This window comes from Chiloscyllium plagiosum, chromosome 4 (assembly GCF_004010195.1).
Source record: "Chiloscyllium plagiosum isolate BGI_BamShark_2017 chromosome 4, ASM401019v2, whole genome shotgun sequence".
Taxonomy (NCBI): domain Eukaryota; kingdom Metazoa; phylum Chordata; class Chondrichthyes; order Orectolobiformes; family Hemiscylliidae; genus Chiloscyllium; species Chiloscyllium plagiosum.
In genome coordinates this window covers 40,335,369-40,355,876 of record NC_057713.1, presented here as the reverse complement: position 1 = coordinate 40,355,876, position 20,508 = coordinate 40,335,369, and the positions used below count along the sequence as shown (strand labels likewise).

The window sequence follows — 20,508 nt, the reverse complement described above, 5'->3', positions numbered from 1 at the left end:
TCTGGCTACTAATGCAACTGGTTGTCCTTCTGCCTTAGGGTTGCTCTAAGTCTTGTCATCTCATCACACTGCAGGGTGACTTCAATATTCACATCTAATATTTCAGGTTCTGATGTGACCATGACTAGTAGCTTGATTTTAGTGAATGCCACTTCTTTTTCTGCGTCCCAATACAAATGCACATGCTTGGCTTAATCATTCACACTCTGATGACAACGGAGCATGAATTTTGCTAAATAGTTGACTAATCCAACAAATTGTCACATTGTTTTTACTTTTGTTGCTTGCTACAACTCTCACATTCTGGGAATCTGAGCATAAACTTATTGCTGTCAGTAAGTGACTTATACACTTGGCATCAGGCATCTTTAAATGCAATTTTCCTGTGATCAATTTTAGGTTCATTGGGTAAGCACTAGGTAGCAATGGCTCCCTTATCATGTCTTCTCATTCACAATCCAGCAGATCATCTAATATAGTCTATATTCTAGGAAAATCACGATCAATTTCATCCTGTCTGCAGTGTTACTGCTCTGAATCCATGGAAATGCCAAACCATGTGCACAATTGTCTGTCTCTCCCAAACATTAGCTAAAATGTATTTAGGAAGCTACTGCTTTTAATTCACTTCACTTGCCAGCAACCATCCTTCACATCGAGGGTACTGACTATTATTGCCTTGTGGCAAAATTCCTATAGGTTGGCATAGGTTATTGAAATCTTTTTAGAGATAAATTCAGATCTTTTAGATCAATGCTTGCTTTTCAAGTTGTTTCACTGCTATCATGCTGCTAATCCATTCTGCAGAAGTTGTCACTTTCTTCATTATTCACTTACTTCCAGCTCTTCTATCCTGGCTTTCCGGCTGGCTGTAGAGTCATAGTACAGTACAGAAACAAATCCTTCAGTCCAACTCATCCGCACTGACCAGATATCCTAAATTGATCTAGTCCCATTTACCAATGTTTAACCCACACCCCTCTAAACCCTTCCTATTCATGTACCCATCCAGATGCCTTTTAAATGCCACCACCATGTCCTCTGGTAGCTTATTCCATACTCTGTATGAAAGAAATTGCCCCTCAGGTCCATTTAAATATTTCACCCTCACCGTAAACCTACACCCTCTAGTTTTGGACTCCCCTACCCTATTCAGCCTATCCAAGCCCCTCACGATTTTATAAACTCTATAAGGTCACTCCTCAGCTTTGAACGCTCCAGGGAAAACAGCCCCAGCCTAATCAGTCTCTCTCAAACCTTCCAAGCCTGACAACCCCTTGCAAATCTTTTCTGACCCATTTCAAGTTTACCAACATCTTTTCTATAACAGGGAGTCCAGAACTGAATTCAGTATTCTAGAAGTGGCCTAACCAAAAGCCGCATGCCAACTCTATACTCAATGCATTGACCAAAAAAGGTAAGTGTGCCAAAGCCTTCATTGGCTATCTGCAACTCCACTTTCAAGGATCTATGCACCTACATCCCTAGGTCTGTTTGTTCAGCAACACTCCTCAGAGGCCTACCATTAAGTGTATTCAAGGTCCCACTATATTCTAAGATAACCTTCTTCACTGTCCACTACACCACCAAGTTTGATGTCATCTGCAAGCTTACTAACCATACCTCCTATATTCACATCCAAATCATTTATATACATGACAAAAAGCAGTGGACCCAACACTAAACCTTGAACACCAGTGGTCACAGGCCTCCAGTCCAAAAAACACCCTCTACTACCATCCTCTGTCTCCTACCTTCAAGCCAATTATGTATCCAATTGAATAGCTCCCCTGAATTCAATGTGATCTGACCTTGCTAACCAGTCTACCATGCAGAACCTTGTCAAACACCTTGCTGAAGTCGATATACACAATGGGTAAAAACAATGACTGCAGATGCTGGAAACCAGATTCTGGATTAGTGGTGCTGGAAGAGCACAGCAGTTCAGGCAGCATCTGAGGAGCAGTAAAATCGACGTTTGGGGCAAAAGTCCTTCATTATTCCTGATGAAGGGCTTTTGCCCGAAACGTTGATTTTACTGCTCCTCGGATGCTGCCTGAAATGCTGTGCTCTTCCAGCACCACTAATCCAGAATCAATATACACAATGCACTGCCTTCATCAATCTTCTTTGTCACCTCTTCAAGAAGCTCAATCAAGTTAACAAAACATGATTTCCTATGCACAAATCCATATTGACTACTCCTAAACAATCCTTGCCTTAGTGTTGAGGGCATCTTAAACTTTCACAGCAGAGGCTGAATTTGTCGTACACTCTCCTACACTTAGATTATATTCTCTATGAAATCTTCCGAAACCAGGAAGCTCGTTGCTGTACTCTTTCAGGATCTATTTCACGGTCAATTTTTTAGCATAGTATGACATATTGCAAATCTCTTTTGGCAATGTTAAGGGTTACTAGTCAAAGCTTTAGACTGGTTCTTGCTGAGATGAGTTGCTTTTGCGAGGATAATTTGTCCTATTGTCATGTGTATGGTTCCATCACTGAGCCTCAAACTTACTTTCAAGAGCTTCATTTTTGGATCACCATGTTAACCAACTTCACACAAGTCTATGAAATTCATAATGTTGCATGGTGTACTGGTGTCTAACTATAAGTTAACATGAAATTCTCCTTCTGCAATCATCAATCCCGTAGTCAGAAACCATTTGTCACTTTTCAATTTGACTATATCATACATACAACAGTTTTGTTCAGAGTGATTCCTTTAAATCTTGGCTGCTACCTCTCCAGTGACCACCTGGACCTACTTATTGTGATTTCTTCAAACTGAAGATTTGTGTGCAAAATCATTTGGCTTCTTGCAGCTTTTACCACACTGGACATGTTTTCTTATAATATTCACAACTTGACCTTATCCATTACCTTTCTGCCTTTTCAGCCTGGAATATCAAATAACATAACACAAGGCTTGTTTTTTTTTCTGGCCGGCCTTGACTATTCGCTGATTTATAACCTCAGCACTTCTGCACATGTCAGTCACTTTCCTGAACAAATGTTCATTTTCACTCACTAGATGTGCTCTAACTGCAGGGACTCTTATGCTTAATACATCCTGTATTTAATTAGGTAATCTTTGGTTGTGCAAATGCACAGCATTCTGAATGCTGTGTTAATGAGGTCATGTTTGATCAAAAGATTATTTTGTACCTTGGGCCCAAATATTGAACTCATGCATTTCATAAATTATGCTCATATGGGGTTCAAATAAAGGGGGTGCAGTGGTAGTCTGGCGCACTGACCTCTACACCGCTGAAGCCAGACGCTAACTCGAGGACACCTCCTCCTACCGCCTCCTCAACCATGACCCCACCCCCCCCATTACCAAACCATCATCTCCCAGACCATACAGAACCTCATCACCTCAGGAGATCTCCTACCCACAACTTCCAACCTCATAGTCCGGGAACCCTACACTGCCCAGTTCTACCTCCTTCCCAAGAGCCACAAGCCTGACCACTCTAGCCGACCCCATTGTCTCAACATGCTCCTGTCCCACTGAACTCATCTCTACCTACCTCCTATCCCCCCTAGTCCAGGAACTCCCCACATATGTTCGAGACACCACCCATGCCCTTCACCTCCTCCAAGACTTCCATTTCCCCGGCCCCCAACAAAATTGCCCATAGTGTTAGGTGCATTAGTCAGAGGGAAATGGGTCTGGGTGGGTTACTCTTTGGAGGGTCGATGTGGACTGGTTGGGCTGAAGGGCCTGTTTCCACACTGTAAGGAATCTAAAGGTGATGATGAGTTGTCTACTCCTCTTCTTCACCATGGAAAAACCCCAACGCCTCATCCTCACCATGGATATCCAATCCCTCTACACCTCCATCCGCCATGACCAGGGCCTCCAAGCCCTCCGTTTCTTCCTCTCCCAATGTCCCCAACAGTACCCTTTCACCGACACTCATTCGTTTGGCCGAACTGGTCCTCACCCTTAACAATTTCTCCTTCGAATCCTCCCACTTCCTCTAGACCAAAGGGATAGCCATGGGCACCTGTATGGGCCCCAGCTATGCCTGTCTCTTTGTTGGCTACATGGAACAGTCCATCTTCCGTAATTACACCGGCACCATTCCCCACCTCTTCCACAGCGACATTGATGACTGCATTGGTGCCACCTCGTGCTCCCGCAAGGAGGTTGAGCAATTCATCAACTTCACCAACATGTTCCACCCTGACCTTAAATTTACCTGGACCATCTCTGACACCTCCCTCCCCTTCCTGGACCTCTCCATCTCCATTAATAACGATCGACTTGACACCGACATTTTTTACAAACTCACAGCTACCTAGATTACACCTCTTCCCATCCTACCTCCTGCAAAAATGCCATCCCGTATTCCCAATTCCTCCGCCTCCACCGTATCTGCTCCAAGGAGGACCAGTTCCACCACAGAACACACCAGATGGCCTCCTTCTTTAGAGACCGCAATTTCCCTTCCCACTTGGTTAAAGAAGCCCTCCAACACATTTCATCCACATCCCGCACCTCCGCCCTCAGACCTCATCCCTCCAACCGTAACAAGGACAGAACCCTCCTGGTGCACACCTTCCACCCTACCAACCTTCGCATAAACCAACTCATCCGCCGACATTTCTGCCACCTCCAAACGGACCCCACCACCTGAGATATATTTCCCTCCCCACCCCTTTCCACCTTCCACAAAGACCGTTCCCTCCATGACTACCTGGTCAGGTCCACGCCCCCCAACAGCCCACCCTCCCGTCCTGGCACCTTCCCCTGCCTCCACTGGAATTGCAAAACCTGCGCCCACACCTCTTCCCTCACCTCCATTCAAGGCCCTAAAGGAGCCTTCCACATCCATCAAAGTTTTACCTGCACATCCACCGATATCATTTACTGTATCCGTTGCTCCCGATGCGGTCTCCTCTACATTGGGGAGACTGGACGCCTCCTAGGAGAGCGCTTTAGGGAACATCTCTGGGACACCTGCACCAATCAACCACACCGCCCTGTGGACCACCATTTCAACTCCTCCTCCCACTCTGCCGAGGACATGGAGGTCCTGGGCCTCCTTCACCGCTGCTCCCTCACCACCTGACGCCTGGAGGAAGACCATCTCATCTTCCGCCTCGGAACACTTCTACCCCAGGGCATCAATGTGGACTTCACCAGTTTCCTCATTTCCCCTTCCTCCACCTCACCCCAGTTCCAAACTTCCAGCTCAGCACCATCCCCATGACTTGTCCTACCTGCCTATCTTCTTTTCCACCTATCCACTCCACCCTCCTCTCTGACCTATCACCTTCATAGAACATAGAACATAGAAGAATACAGCGCAGTACAGGCCCTTCGGCCAACCCCCACTCACCTATTGTACTCTATGCTACTTTCTCCCCACCCCCACCCTCCTCTCATTTATCTCTCCACCGTTCATGCACTCTGCCTGTATTCCTAATGAAGGGCTTTTGCCCGAAACGTCGATTTTACTGCTCATCAGATGCTGCCTGAACTGCTGTGCTTTTCCAGCACCACTAATCCAGAATCATATGGGGTTCAAAGCCTACTTTCAAAATTTGCCTTCTTTTTTGTTTGTACTTTGGAGAGAGTTAGCATAAAATACACACTGTGACAGTCTCTCCCAAGAAATGGGAGAGCTACCCAAAGCTACTATTGTTTGATCATTAAATCTGTCACAATTTTACCATGGAAAGTGGAAAAAACTTCCAGTGCAGATTCTAATCACTTTTCATTTTGACCAGCAGCTATCATATCTCGTTCAGTGCTTTTATCTGTGTCTTGCTTCTTTATTTTGTTTCCTTTGTTTTTAGCAGTTTTCAACAACTCTGAACATTCTTTTGCAAGCTGTACATAGCTCTTCAGCACTCAATCTGAGCTCCACTCTGACACCATGTGAAGAGCTGACAGGATACAATATTGCCTTTTTTATGTCTTTATTTAACTGGCAGTGAGATGGATGCCTTCAGTGAGTGCCTTAAAGTAGCAGTCACGTGAATTTGGCAAGCTAGGAAGCATTTCTATCCCAAGCGAGCAGTTTCCCTGTCTGGCACCCTATTTTAGATTTTAAATTAGATTAGATTCCCTACAGTGTGGAAACAGGCCCTCACACCCTGCACCATCAACACATAGGTTTAAGCAGTTGCACTTCAGCAACTCACCAAGGCTCCTCCAGCAACATTTTCCAAACCTTGACTCCTAACGTGGCATGGTGCCTTTGTGGTTAGTACTGCTGCCTCAGAGCACCAGGGACCGAAGTTTGATTCCACCCTCGGGCAACTTGTGTGTGGAGATTGCACATTCTCCCCGCATCTGCATGGGTTTCCTCCCAGCGCGCTGGTTTCTTCAGGTGTGCAAGTTATGTGGGTTGACCATGTTAAATTGCCCATAGTTTCCAGGGATGAACAGGCTAGGTGGATTAGCCAAGGGAAACACAGGGATAGGAAGGGGTGTGGATTTGGGTGGGAGTCTCTTCGGAAGGTTAGTGTGGACTCGATGGGCCAAATGGCTGGCTTCCACACTGTTGGGATGCTTTATAAGTAGAAGGGGGGTCGTTCATCATCCTGTCTTGGAACTAAGTCACTGTTCCTTTAATGTTGCTGGATCAAAATCCTGGAACTCTCTCCCTAACAGTGGGTGCAGGAATTGCAGTAGCTCAAGATGGCAGCTCGTTACTACTTTTTCAAGGACAATTAGGGATGGGAAATATTGACCTTGCCAATGATGCTCATATTCCATGAGTAAAAAACATTGTAGTGGGATTACCAACCCAATCCAATGTGGTGTGGTCATCTGAATACGAGTTATAAAAGTTATAGAGTCCTACAACACGGAGACAGGCTCTTTGGCCCAAAGTGGTCCATACTGACCAAAATTTCCATCCATTCTAACCCCATTTCCCTGCATTTAGCCCATATGGTTATAAACCTTTCCTATCCATGTATTTGTCCAAATGCCTTTAAAATGTTAATGTACCCACCTCAACCACTTCTGCTGGCAGCTCATTCCATATGCATATCACCCTCTGTGTAAACAAGTTGCTCCTCGGGTTCTCTTTTATTCTTTCCCCTCTAGCCTAACAATGATGCCCTCTAGTCCTTGATTCCCCAAACCTGGGAAAAAGACTAAGTGCATTCACCCTAACCATGCCTCTCATGATATTATACACTTCTATAAGATCTGTCCTCAGACTCCTACACTCTAAAGAAAAATGCCCTAGCTTGTCCAATCTTTCCCTTTAATCAGACTGTTGAGTCCTGCAAACATCCTTGTACATTTCTTCTGCATTCTTTCCAGTTTAATAACATCCTTCCTATAACAAGGCAACCAAAACTGAACACAATACTCCAGGTGCAGCCTCACCAATGTTCTGTACAACTGCAAAATAACTTCCCAACTTCTATACTCAATGTCCAGACTGATGATGGTCAGTGTGTCAAAAGCCTTCTTCACTGCCCTGTCCACCTGTGACTCCACTTTCAGACAACTGTGCACCTGAACTCCAAGGTCCCTCTGTTCCACTACAAACCTTAAGGCTTTCACCATGAAACTCTTACCTTGATTTGATTTCCAAAATGCAAGACCTCACCCTTATCTATATTAAACTCCCTTTGCTAGTTCTTGGCCCATGTCCCCAGCTGATTAAGGTCCTGCTGTAATTTCTAATAACCTTCCTCACTGTCCACAATACCGCCTATTTTAGTGTCCTCCGCAAACTTACTAATCATGTCTTGCACATCCTCATCCAAGTCATTGATATGGATAACAAATTGGCCCAGCGCCAACCCCTGAGGCACTCCACTAGTCATAGGCCTCCAATTCAACAAGCATCCTTCCACTATTACCCTCTGCTTCCTGCCATCAAGCCAATTGTGTATCTAATTTGCCAGCGCCCCCTGGATTCCATTAAGCTAACCTTCCAAAGCAGCCTACCATGTGGAACCTTATCAAAGGCCTTAATGAAATCCATAAAGACTTTGTCTACTGCCCTGCTCTTGTCAATCTTCCTGGTCACTTAATCAAAGAACTCTAATCAATTTGTGAGGCATGATCTCCCACGGAGCCATGATGACTACTCCTAATCAAGCTCTGAGTTTCCAAATGCATGTATATCTTATCTCTCAGAATCTTCTCAAGTAACTGAGCCACCACAGATGTTAGGCTTACTGGTCTATAGTTCCCAGGCTTTTCTTTCTTGAATAATGGCACAGCATTTGCTACCATCCATTCTTCTGGGACCTCACCCGTGGCTAACGATGATGCAAAAATATCAGCCAGTCCCCTACAATTTCTTCCCTAGCCTCTCGCAATGTTTCTTTATATATCTGGTCAGGACCAGGAAATTTAACCAACTTCATACATTCTAATATGTCCAACACCTTCTCTACTGTGATACGGACTGTACCCAATATATACATATAAATATAATAAAACCAGTAGCCACTCAGGGAATGGAGATGAAAATTTTGGCAAAATGTGGACCAAAACCTTTATTTCACTTTGGCATGTAGTTGAAGTTCGTTAAAAGTCAGCACTAAACATGAACATTGGTATTAAAATTAAAATGCATAAGAAAATCTAGGCTTTTATCTTCTTCACACATTTAATATCAAATTAGAATTTCTACAATGAATTTGTATTGGCACAAAATGACTTAAATGAAATAAACATTAAACTTGTTTTATTTGGGAAATTGCAATAGTAAATGATACTTATCAGAGAAGACTGCCAATCCTGCAAAAAAGATTTAATTTGTTGATTCGACAAAAATTGTTTTCACAACACAAACAGCACATTCTCAACACTGCAAGTTGATAACTTCAGTGAATTACATGTGAGTCGGTGGATGCAAAATAATATGGTATTCAGTGCTATCCTCAGTTTCATCAACAAAGAAATAATACATACTTGTATGAGGCACCATTGGAGTCATAAAGTCATAGAGAAGTACAGCACAGAAACAGATCCTTCCGTGCAACTCGTCCATGCCGACCAGATATCCCAACCCAATCTAGTCCCATCTGCCAGCACCAGGCCTATATCCCTCCAAACACTTCCTATTCATATACCCACTTATAGAAGTAAATTACTTAACTTGCCACAAACGTAGTTAGGATTCCAATTCTGAATTGTTCTTACCTTCGTCTAATAAGATTTAGTTGTGGGTATTTTGTGACAGTGCAGCAAACCGCAATGTTATATCTGATGAAAATGTACCTTTTGGATTTTGACAGAACCAGTAGCACAAACACAAAGGGGTAAACTGATTTTTCTTCTACTTTTTAGAATGGTTATGACATCAGTGAGTTGAAGAAACCCTTGCGAGCAAGTCTGTCTCAATCTCCATCAATAACGATTGCTCCTCTGGTAAAGGCCTCTCCTGAATCACAAGAAGAGAAACCAGACAATTTGAAAACTCATCCAAACATGATCTTTTCTGAGACAATTCAATCCAATACTCCAGACTTCAAAAACTATGTGGCCCGGATTATTTGGGATGCAGATAATGATCTGAGAGCAATTCCTGAGGACACAGTGCATGTTTACTGCTTTGAAGGACGAGGCTCACTAGCAGGAAGCCTCAGCTCAATGGACACGTCCAATGTAGATGAGGACTTGAATTATGACTATCTCAGAGACTGGGGCTCGAAGTTTGACAAATTGAAAGAATTTTGTTCCCAGAAACAGGGCAATGGGGTGTAATGGAAAAAGTATCACCAACAACACTGAGATATTTGAAAATCCTATCATATCATTGGAAAGATCAGTTCATGATCTCCTTTTCATATTTTTGTTCAAGTAATCAGAAATATTGAGTTCTGTAAATAAGAGTGAGATAAACTGCAAGTTGTGCCTCTTCTCATATAGACTTTGAAACAAGGGGCATTCTGGTAGTTCCTGACAGTAACAATTAAACAAGAAAATATATTATGGCCATGGATTTTATCTTGCTTGCTCTGTCGGAGTAAAGGCTGTAGGAGACAGTAGCCAAAGATGATGTTCAGTCCTGCATAATCAATGACCAACGTTCACAAGGCAACTGATCTTCCAAACGATTCTGACGTATTTTATTCCTTTAAAAGGAAAGTTGCAAAATGCAAATTGATTGTTCCAGTATTAGAAACTCAGATGCCATGAATTATGATGTTTAAATTATACTGATCTTCCTGATGAACATAAAATCAACTGTCCTAATCAAAGCCCTATTCCATATCACTTCAGTAGTGGGTATGTTATGTGAAATGTGAATATAATTTTTAGTGTTAACCACTACTCACAATCAAATACTTTCTGAGATTCACCAACTTCAAATTGTGCTTTTCTACATTTGAGACAGCTATTCCTCAGAAAATCAGTATGAGTGCAAATCAGTAATGTCCTGTTTTGAAAGTTAAGTTATTTTTGTACTATATTTTCTTTGAGATGACTATGGTACTTTAAATATTACTTTTAGATGTATTTATTTTGTGCATGTATATGTTCTGTGTTGAACTGAATTTTAATGTATTATGATTGTTTTGTTATAACTGATTAGCAATGCATGGTGCTCTGACATACAAATCCAACCTGAATATTAGACTGTTATTGAGATTTACTAACGAGAATGCAAAGCCTTACCATGATAAACTTAATTGTACTATGGCATTGAAGGAATAATTCCACAGATGTAAAAGTAGATGCTGTAATTCATTTCTTGAATGCAACAATTGGACAATTGAATGATAGAGGCACCATGGCAACAAAGATAGTTTTTTTAAAGTAATGGATTAAGGAAAAGTACTGCCAACAGTTACTTGGAACTAATATTTTGAGAACTATGCATGATCCCTGAGTGTGACAGTATATTTTCAACTATGGCTAGAATAAACAAAATTTATAACTATTTCCCTCTCTTTTCCTCTCAACTTCTATGCATTCCATGTATTAGAAACAGTCGACTCACTTCCTCCTTTCAGGCCTCTGTCAGTGTTACTCAGAAGACTTGCAACATTTTCCAATTGTCATCACCCATGAATGGAGATAGTCCAGGTTATACCTGTTGCTTCCCTCTGACTATATTCAAGTGAGACATGTGTCCCAGAGATGCACAGCTGTTTTCAGTTTCTCTATGGCAAGTGCACCAGAGGTACTGCATCAAATGTTAAATAATTCTTAAATCAATACCAGCATGAAAAATGGGAATAAGTCATCATACATGTTTAAAAGATATCAATTTAGATAATAATGTAGTGATTATATTACTGGATTCATAATCCAGAGAGTGTTAATTCAAATTCTACCACAGCAGTTTGACAACTTGAATACAGTTTACAAAATTTGGAAATAAAAAGCTGGTGTTGGCAAAAGTAACAACAAAATTGTCCATAAGAAATAGGATCAGGAGTAGGCAACTTGGCTCCTCGAGCCTGCTCTGCCATTTAATAAATTCATGACTGATATGATTGTAGTTTTAGGTCCACTTTCCTGTCTGCCACCACCCCAACCAAAAACCTGATTAATCCAGCCCTAAATAAATTCAATGACCCAGCCCCACTGCTCATTAGGGAAAAGAGATTTAAAAATTAACAACCCTTTAAGAGAAGAAGTTCCACCTCAATTCAGTCTTAAATGGGACTTCTCTTATTTTAAAACACATCTTCTCGTCCCATGTTCCCATACTCTCACTATCTACTCTGTCAAGCCATCTTTAATTAGACTTTACATTAAGTTCACTTCTCATCCTTCCAAATTCCAATGAATATGGGATAAAACTATTCAACCTTCATCCCAGGAATCAACCTCATAACCTAATTCCAATATAAATAAACAAGAAAATCAAAACTGTACACATTACTTTGTGTCCAGTTACACCAATGCCTTGTAGAAATGTAGTAAGACTTACCTCTGCCTGTCTTGTACTAAAGGCCAACACTCCATTTGTCTTCCTAATTATTTGGTATACTTACACTAACATTTTCTGAATCATGTACAAGGACAGCCAGATGTATCTGTACTGTTGTGTTCTACAATCTCTTTGCATTTAAATAATATGCCTCTTTTCTATTCTATTCTATGTGAGGTTGCCAACCTCAATTTTTTCCATACTACATTCCATCTCCAAATCTGTATGAACTCCCATATCCCAGCTATACCCCTTTGCAGACTCTTTATATTCTCCTCACAAATTTGTTTTGTACCTACCTTAGTACCATCAAGAAATGTGGCTGCAACACCACCATCCCTTTATTTAAGTTATTGAAATAGATTATCAGTACCCCATTCCTGATCCCTGAGGCAATTCACAAGCTACAGTTTGCCAACCTGAAAATGATCCACTTACCCCTACTGTCCTGTTGCCTGTTACCCAATGTTATTGTCATTCTCATGTTACCCCAAATAGCATGAGCTCAGACCATGTGCAGTAATCTTTTATTTAGCATGTCGTCAAATGCCTTTTTAAAGTTGAAATACACTATATCCATTGGTACCCCTTTAACCACCCTGGTCATTACTTCCTCAAAGAATTCTAATAAGAGTAAGATAAGATTATACGTTTACTCACTGAGCTGGTAGATTTGTTCTTGTCACCGTGTGAGTTATCATCATCAGTGAGCCTCCAATGAAGTGCTGGTGTTCTGTCCCACTTGCTATTTATCTGTCTTGGTGGGTGATATCACTTCTGTTTTTTTTTTCTGAGAAGTTGGTAAATGGGGTCCAAATCGATATGTTTGTTAGTGGAGTTCTGGTTTGAATGCCAGGCCTCTCAACACCCCACAAGCCAGAAGAACAGCAGAACAGAACGGTCACAGGATGTTATGAGAAATGATAAATGATGCCTACAACCAACTCCACAAAGATGAACGAGAAATTTTGTGCCAAAAAACTCTGTACACTAACACGACTGACCATGAATGGACAAGTACATTAGAACGAGCCATCAACAGTAAATAATACTGGACCAAGACAAAGGAAAGACTAGCCCTCCAAGAAAAACTGGCCAAGCTCATGCACAGCAATAACACAGATAATTCACAGACTTGGATAAAGAATCTGACGGATCGACCACTCATAGATACGGAAAAAGACCTCCTCGTACAAGGGGTGAACTACAACCACAGAGATGCAGACAAAAAGGACTTCCTAGCAGCACTGGAATCCACCTTGAAAAACAACGGACTTACAGAAGAAATCCAACAGGCCATCAAACAGACAGTAGCACCAACACTGAGCAGAAAGAAAGAAGGGAACACCCTCAACACACTGGAAAAGAAAGCCCTGGAAGGACTCAGAAAAGACAGAAATATCATAATCCTACCGGCAGACAAAGGGCGCATGACCGTCATCCTGAACAGAACACAGTACATTGAAAAGGCAAACACACTTACCGCAGATACCGATACCTACCAACAGGTGGCAATGAACCCAACTCCACAGGTCAAAAACCATATTACAGCTGCACTGAGGAAACTTCACAAGACAGGTGAGATTAGCAGACCTTCAAAGAATGAAACCTGAAGGATCCAACACAGCCCGTTTCTACGGATTATCTGGTAATCCTATGTAAGAGAGATTTGTACCCTGAAGATGTAACGCAGGTTGATACAGTGGTCAAGAAGGCATACGGCATGTTTTCCTTCATCGGACAGGATATTGAGTACAAGAGTTGGCAGGGCATGTTACAGTTGTATAAGACTTTGGTTCGGCTACATTTGGAATACTGCATACAGTTCTGGTCGCCACATTACCAGAAGGGTGTGGATGCTTTGGAGAGGGTGCAGAGGAGATTACCAGGATGTTGCCTGGTATGGAGGGGATTAGCTATGAAGAGAGGTTGAGTAGATTAGGATTATTTTCTTAGAAAGACAGAGGTTGAGGGGAGACCTGATTGAGGTCTACAAAATCATAAGAGATATAGACAGGGTGGATAGCAAGAAGCATTTACCCAGATTGGGGGAACTCAATTACTAGGGGTCACGAGTTCAAGGTGAGAGGGGAGAAGTTTAAGGGAGATATGCATGGAAAGTTCTTTACACAGAGGGTGGTGGGTGCTTGGAACGCATTGCCAGAGGAGGTGGTAGAGGCAGGCACGATAGCGGTATTTAAGATGTATCTAGACAGATACATGAATGGGCAGGGAGCAAAGGGATACAGACCCTTAGAAAATAGATGACAGGTTTAGATAGAGGATCTAGTTCAGCACAGGCTTGGAGAGTCGAAGGGCCTGTTCCTGTTCTGTAATTTTCTTTGTTCTTAAAAACAAGCTCCCCCCCCCCACCCCCACCCCCATCTCAGACCCATAGTCTCACTTCCTGGAACACTGACATACAGACTAGCAAAGGAACTGCAACACAACTGAAATATCTAGTAGAACACTCAAGCCACTCCATCCACTCCATGCAGGAATTCCTTCATGTCATCAAAGACACCAAGATAAAGGATGATGAGGTCATGGTTTCCTTCAACATGATGACCCTATTCACATCAATAAACATTACCCTGGCCAAAGAAACACTGGCCTCACTGCTAGATGAATCAAGGACGCAAACACCTGACAGCGCCAACTCCATCAGCAAGGACAGCATCCTCAAACTAGTAGACCTGTGCCTCATGACCCACCTCACCTTCAACAACAAGACCTACATACAAAACAATGGGATGCCTATGGGATCACCAATATCAGGATTCTTAGTGGAAGCAGTTATTGCAGAGGTATTAGATAACAATCATATTGATTTGGACCCCATTTACCAACTCCTCAAAAAAAGAACAGTAATAATATCACTCACCACAACAGACCAAGACAGATAAATAGCAAATGGGACAGAATACCAGTGCTTCATTGGAGGCTCATTGATGATGTTACCTAGCATGGTGCCGAAACGTCTGAGAACAAATCTACCAACTCAGCGAGCAAACATTCAACCTGACCCACAACCTGAGCTACAAATCTTCTCCAAACTCGCAAAGTAAGATAAAGGCCTATGGTGTTAGAAGCAAGATGCTAGCATGGATAGAAGCTTGGCTGTCTGACAGAAAGCAGAGAGTTTGGATAAATGTGTCTTTCTCAGGATGACAGCCGGTGACAAGTGGTGTTCTGCAAGGCTCAGTGTTGGCACAACTTTTCACTTTGTATACTAATGATCTAGATGAAGGAACTGAGGGCAGTCTGGCTAAGTTTGTAGACAATACAAAGATAGGTAGAGGGACAGATGGTATTGAGGAGGTGGGGAGGCTGCAGAAGGATTTGGCTAGGGTAGAAGAGTGAGCAAAGAAGTGGCAGATGGAGTACAATATGGGAAAGTGTGAGGTCATGCACTTTGGGAGGAAGAATAGAGGATTGGACTATTTTCTAAATGGAGAAAATTCAGAAATCTGAAGTACAAAGAAGTTTGGGAATTTTAGTGTAGGATTCTCTCAAGGTAAATTTGCAGATTGAGTCAGTAGTAAGAAAGGCAAATGCAGTGTCGGCATTCTTTTTGAGAGGACTTGAATATGAAAACAGGGATGTACTTCTGAGGCTCTATTAGGGTCTGGTCAGACAACATTTAGAGTATTGTGTGCAGTTTTGGGCCCCATACCTCAGGAACAATATACTGGCCCTGGAGCCTATCTAAATTGATAGCTTTAAATTAAGGGGGGGTAGATATAGGACTGAAGTTAGGGGTAGGTTCTTCACTCAGCGAGTCGTAAGTTCATGGAATGCCCTGCCAGTAGCAGTGGTGGACTCTCCCTCTTTATGGGCATTTAAGCGGGCATTGGATAGGTATATTGAGGATAGTGGGTTAGTATAGGTTAGGTGGGCTTGGATCGGCGCAACATCGAGGGCCAAAGGGCCTGTACTGCGCTGTATTCTTCTATGTTCTATGTTCTATGTTCTATGTTCTAAATGTTTCTTAAATGATGAAATTGTACTCGTTTCGACAACTACCTCTGGCAACCTGGTCCAGACACTCACCACCCTCTGTGTGAAAAAATTGTATCTTCTTTTGTATCTCCCCCTCCCCCCCCCCCCCCCCCCCCCCCCCCCCCACACCTTAAACCTGTTCCCTCTAGCTTTAGACTCCACTACCAGGGGGAAAAGTTGTTGGCTATCTATCATATCTCTGTCTCACATGATTTTATAGACCTCTATAAGGTCAACCCTCAGTCTCCTACACTGCAGGGAATGCTTTGTTTAAGACCTTGTGATGCAGGCCATCAGTTTGAGGGACTTCTCAGCCTTTAAGTCCTACTACATTTGCTAGTACATTTTGCCTTTAGTGATCGTACCTTTTGCCTAACCAATACCCCTCCACATTTTGACTCCTCTTGGGATACTTTCCGTGCCTGCTACTGTGATGGCAGATAAAAGTATTTTTCCAGAGTCTCTGCAATTTTTCTTTTTCAACTTATAAATTCCCCAGCACCACCATCTAAGGATTGAATGCTCACTTTAGCTACTCTATCATTTGTTTATACGTGCAAATGCTATTATTAAGTTTCTATATTTCTTCATCGTTTTCTCTCATAGGTATTCAATAGAAAGTCAACACCTCAAAATTGAAAATGTAATTTATTCACCAGGACATTCTTAAAGAAGCATTGTTGTCAATTAAAGAGTCATCAATTGATCCCACAGTTCTGGAATTAATCGTTCCCTCCATCACTTAGGTTATGCCTTTGGTGTGTTTCTGCTCATTCTTCTGCTAGAGAACTACCTCATTGCCAGAGATTATGCATTTGTAATATTGAGCAGATGACAACTACCCACCACCAAAGATAGTAGCCATGTGGAACAGAAAGGAAACACACTTAAGATTTAGTATGATCTTATTGAAGGCTAAATGGTCTATTCCTGCTCTTACATCCTATGTTCCTAAACTGTATCCCTACACCTCAAATTTCTCCTTTTTTACCTTTTTTTTAAAGTCTTGCTTTTCTGTTTTCTAAAATGTTCGCAGTCTATAGGGTTATGATTGAATCGACTATCAATGCACCTTAGGAAAGGAAACCTGCTGTCTTGGGCTGGTCTAAATAAAATCCTTGTTCTATACCATAGTGCTTAAGTGCCTACTTTCAGAAGTGAACACACAATCCATTTTTGTAACCCCAGAAGGATTTGGGAATGAAATGCCAGCCTCGTCAATGATACCCACAACCCAAAAAGGAATTAAAGAAAATGCAAGATTGGTGATAGCATGCTGTTCTTATTTCCAGTTACATCTTTGGAATAACCTGCTGCAAAAGTGCCAATGATATAGCTGCAGCACCAGGAGTCCCCAGTATTGTGTAAGTAGTTGATTTCCATTTTAAATGTGGGAAGAAAACCAGTATTTAACATTTTACAAATAATTAAGAACTGTGGATGCTGGGAATCTGAAACAAAAACAGAAATTGCTAGAGAAACTCAGCATATCTGGCAGCATCCTTGGAGAGAAAACAGAAATTAACATTTTGAGTCCAGTGACCCTTCTCAATTCTGAGAAAGTGTCACTGGACTCAAAATGTTAACTCTGTTTTCTATCCACAGATGCTGCCAGACTTGCTTAGTTTCTCCAGCAACTTCTGTTTTATTTTACAAATGTGCTTTTGTAAAACCTCCTGTACTTTGAGGCAGTGACCAGCTGGTGGCTCTGCAACAACAATCACTCAATTCATGGAGCCCAAATAACAGCGGTTTCTCAGTTCCTATTAAAAAAAAGCCAAGATTTTTTTTTTGCAAACAATTGGTCAACTTTTGAAAGATTCCTTTCCAATTGATAAGTAAATGTGGAATAAACATCTAAATTGTAGTAATATGTAAGGCTCATAATATGAAATAGCTTCAAGGCAAAGGATGATTTTGAGAAAACAGTAGAGTGAGGTGCTTATTTACAGGTTCTGCTCCTTTACAGGCATGGAAACAGCAAAAAACTCAAAGCATGGCTCTGAGAAAGCAATAATACAGAGAAAGCAGTAGGGGAACAGACAGAGAGTAGGAGCAAAGCATAAAAGCAGGATCACCATGTGGGAATAAGGGAGGAGGATAGAAGCAATACAGGAGCAAACCACACCTAATTCCTCTTCCTTTTTACCTTTTGTTCTACATGTCCACCACGTCTCTCTCAGTTCCTCCTCTGACCATTCCCATACTCTAAACTGGCCGGATAAAGTATATTCTGACACCTCCTCTGCCCCCGCCCCACCCCTTAGCCAGAATTCAAGTACTTGGTGCTGGCATTCTGGGTGATATTTAATTGAGTTAACTGGGTCTCGCCCAGCTGTTGGAAAGCCCTGCATTGCCATTGGTAGGAACAGCCCACTGTACACGGTGCCTCTTGGGCACTTAATTGGATAGCAGGAAGCTTTCCCCGAGATTGAGGACCCTTGGGAAGACATTCTACCTACTAGACACCAGTCAGCAATGACGGGTTGGCAGCGGCATTGAAGGGCAATGTCCCCGAGGCAGCTGTTGCCAATGTAACTATCTAAACCCCACCCTCAATTCCGACGCTGCGGGCCTTGATCAGGTACAGAGTTGCCTTTAAACAAGGAACATAGCCCTCCCCGCAGGGACTGCAAGCAACCCCATATTAGTTTGTTTGTCTTGTTACCTTCCCCAGCACCCACCAACCATCACTGCATCAATACCATCAGCAACTGGATGAGGCCCTTATGGGTTATCAATTGGCCAATTAAGGGCCTCAGATGGTGGGAGGTTGGGAAGCTCATCCGCGGTCTGTCTCACCAGAGATTTAATTGGGATGGAGATGGGAAAGTGGCAGGGACCCCACTAGCTACCCTGCAGCCTGATCAAATACCTTCCACTCCCAAACTCGCCAAAGGGGAGAGCATTATATTCCCCTCTGTGTGCACTAGCACAGCATAAAATAAAGTAAACAATCTATCAATTACAACATAAGCAGCAAAGGAGGAGCAACATAATATCACAACAAGTTTCAGAAATACAGTCAAACCAGATAGCATGCTGTTGACTAAAGCAATCAACATTTCAGTAAAAAGCACCACAGGAATCAGGGAACAGTTGCACAAAGTAGCTTTGATGTAAATCTAATTTTTATATTCAAATATAGAATACAATTGCAGAGTCCACAAGACAGTTTTACTTTGAAGAAATAAAAGCAAAATTTTGGTTTTACATTATTTACATTACATTCCCCATTTAGAAAATAATCCGCGCCCCTGTTCTTCCTACCAAATTGCATAACCCTAACTTTCCCACATTGTATTCCATTTGTCACTTCTTTGCCCACTTGCCTAGAATGTCCAAGTTCTTCTGCAGCCTCTCCACTTCCTCAACACTACCTGTCCCTCCACCTATCATTTGTACCATCTGCAAACATAGCAAAAATGCCCTCAGTTCCCTCATCCAAATGAATACTTGTGGTCCCAACACTGAACCCTGTGGAACTTGTCACTGGTTGCCATCCTGAAAAGACTACGTTTCGACTTCAGAAAGCTGAAAGACGTTATGGTGAATAAATCACCTGGACAAAATAGACTACACAGAGAGAAAGTGAGGACTGCAGATAGTGGAGATTAGAGTCGAAAAGTGTGGCACTGGAAATGCACAGTAGGTCAGGAAGCATCCAAGGGGCAGGAGAGTCAACGTTTCGGGCATAAGCCCTTCATCTATAATAAGAGATGGATTTCACCCCAGAGCTCTGAAGGAGATAGCTGAGGAGATTGTGGAGACATTGGTATTGATCTTTCAAGAATGACTGGAGTCAGGGAGGACCCCAGAAGACTGGAAGATAGCTAATATAACATTCCTGTATAAGAAGAGAGGAAGGCACAAGGCAGGAAACTATCGGTAAGTTAGCCTGACTGCAGTCATTGGTAAGATTTTAGAGTCCATTATTAAAGATGAGGTTGTGGAGTACTTGGAAGCCCAGCGGAAAATCAGATAGAGTCAGCATGGCTAGACAAAGCAGAGAGTGGACGAGATCTATTTGGATTTCCAAAAGGCCTTTGACAATGTGCTGGGCAGGAGGCTAAATAAGAGCCCATGCTGTTAGGTGCAAAGCATGGATAGAGGATTGACTGACTCACAGAAGGCAGACAGTAGGGATAAAGGGGTCTTTTAATGCTGCCTCCGAGTTTCCTCATCAGCCATGGTTGCCTCATCGTCCCCTTAGGCAGAAATGGGTACTGCAGATGTTGGAGATTAGAGTCAAGATTAGAGTGGTGCTGAAAAAACACAGCAGGTTAGGCAGCATCCGAGGAGCAAGGAAACCAATGTTTCGGGCAAAGGATTCCTGATGATTTTCCTCCTAATCATCCTCCCCTTAGTACATTTCTTGTTCCTTGGGATGAATTTCTTCTGTGGCTCCCGAATTACTCCCAGAAATTCTTGCCATTGCTGCTCCGACCTTTACACCGCTGAGACTAAACGCCAGCTCGTGGACACCTCCTCCTACTGCCCCCTTGACTATGACCCCACCTCCCATCACCAAATCATCATCTCCCAGACCATCCATAACCTCATCAACTCAGGGGATCTCCCATCCACCGCCTCCAACCTCATAGTCCCACAACCCCGCACT

At 42.5% G+C, this 20,508-nt stretch overlaps 1 protein-coding gene across 1 annotated transcript in view; it reads left to right on the top strand.

Moving 5' to 3' along the window:
• The window catches only part of si:dkey-22o22.2 (neural-cadherin), a 246,362-nt gene extending 235,486 nt beyond the window's left edge, over positions 1-10,876 (top strand). Inside the window, exon 33 of the mRNA XM_043688104.1 lies at positions 9,290-10,876. Within this exon, the coding sequence (XP_043544039.1) occupies positions 9,290-9,706 (417 nt within the window). The 3' untranslated portion in view covers positions 9,707-10,876. The remainder of the gene's footprint in view (positions 1-9,289) is intronic.
• The last annotated feature ends 9,632 nt before the right edge of the window (positions 10,877-20,508 follow it).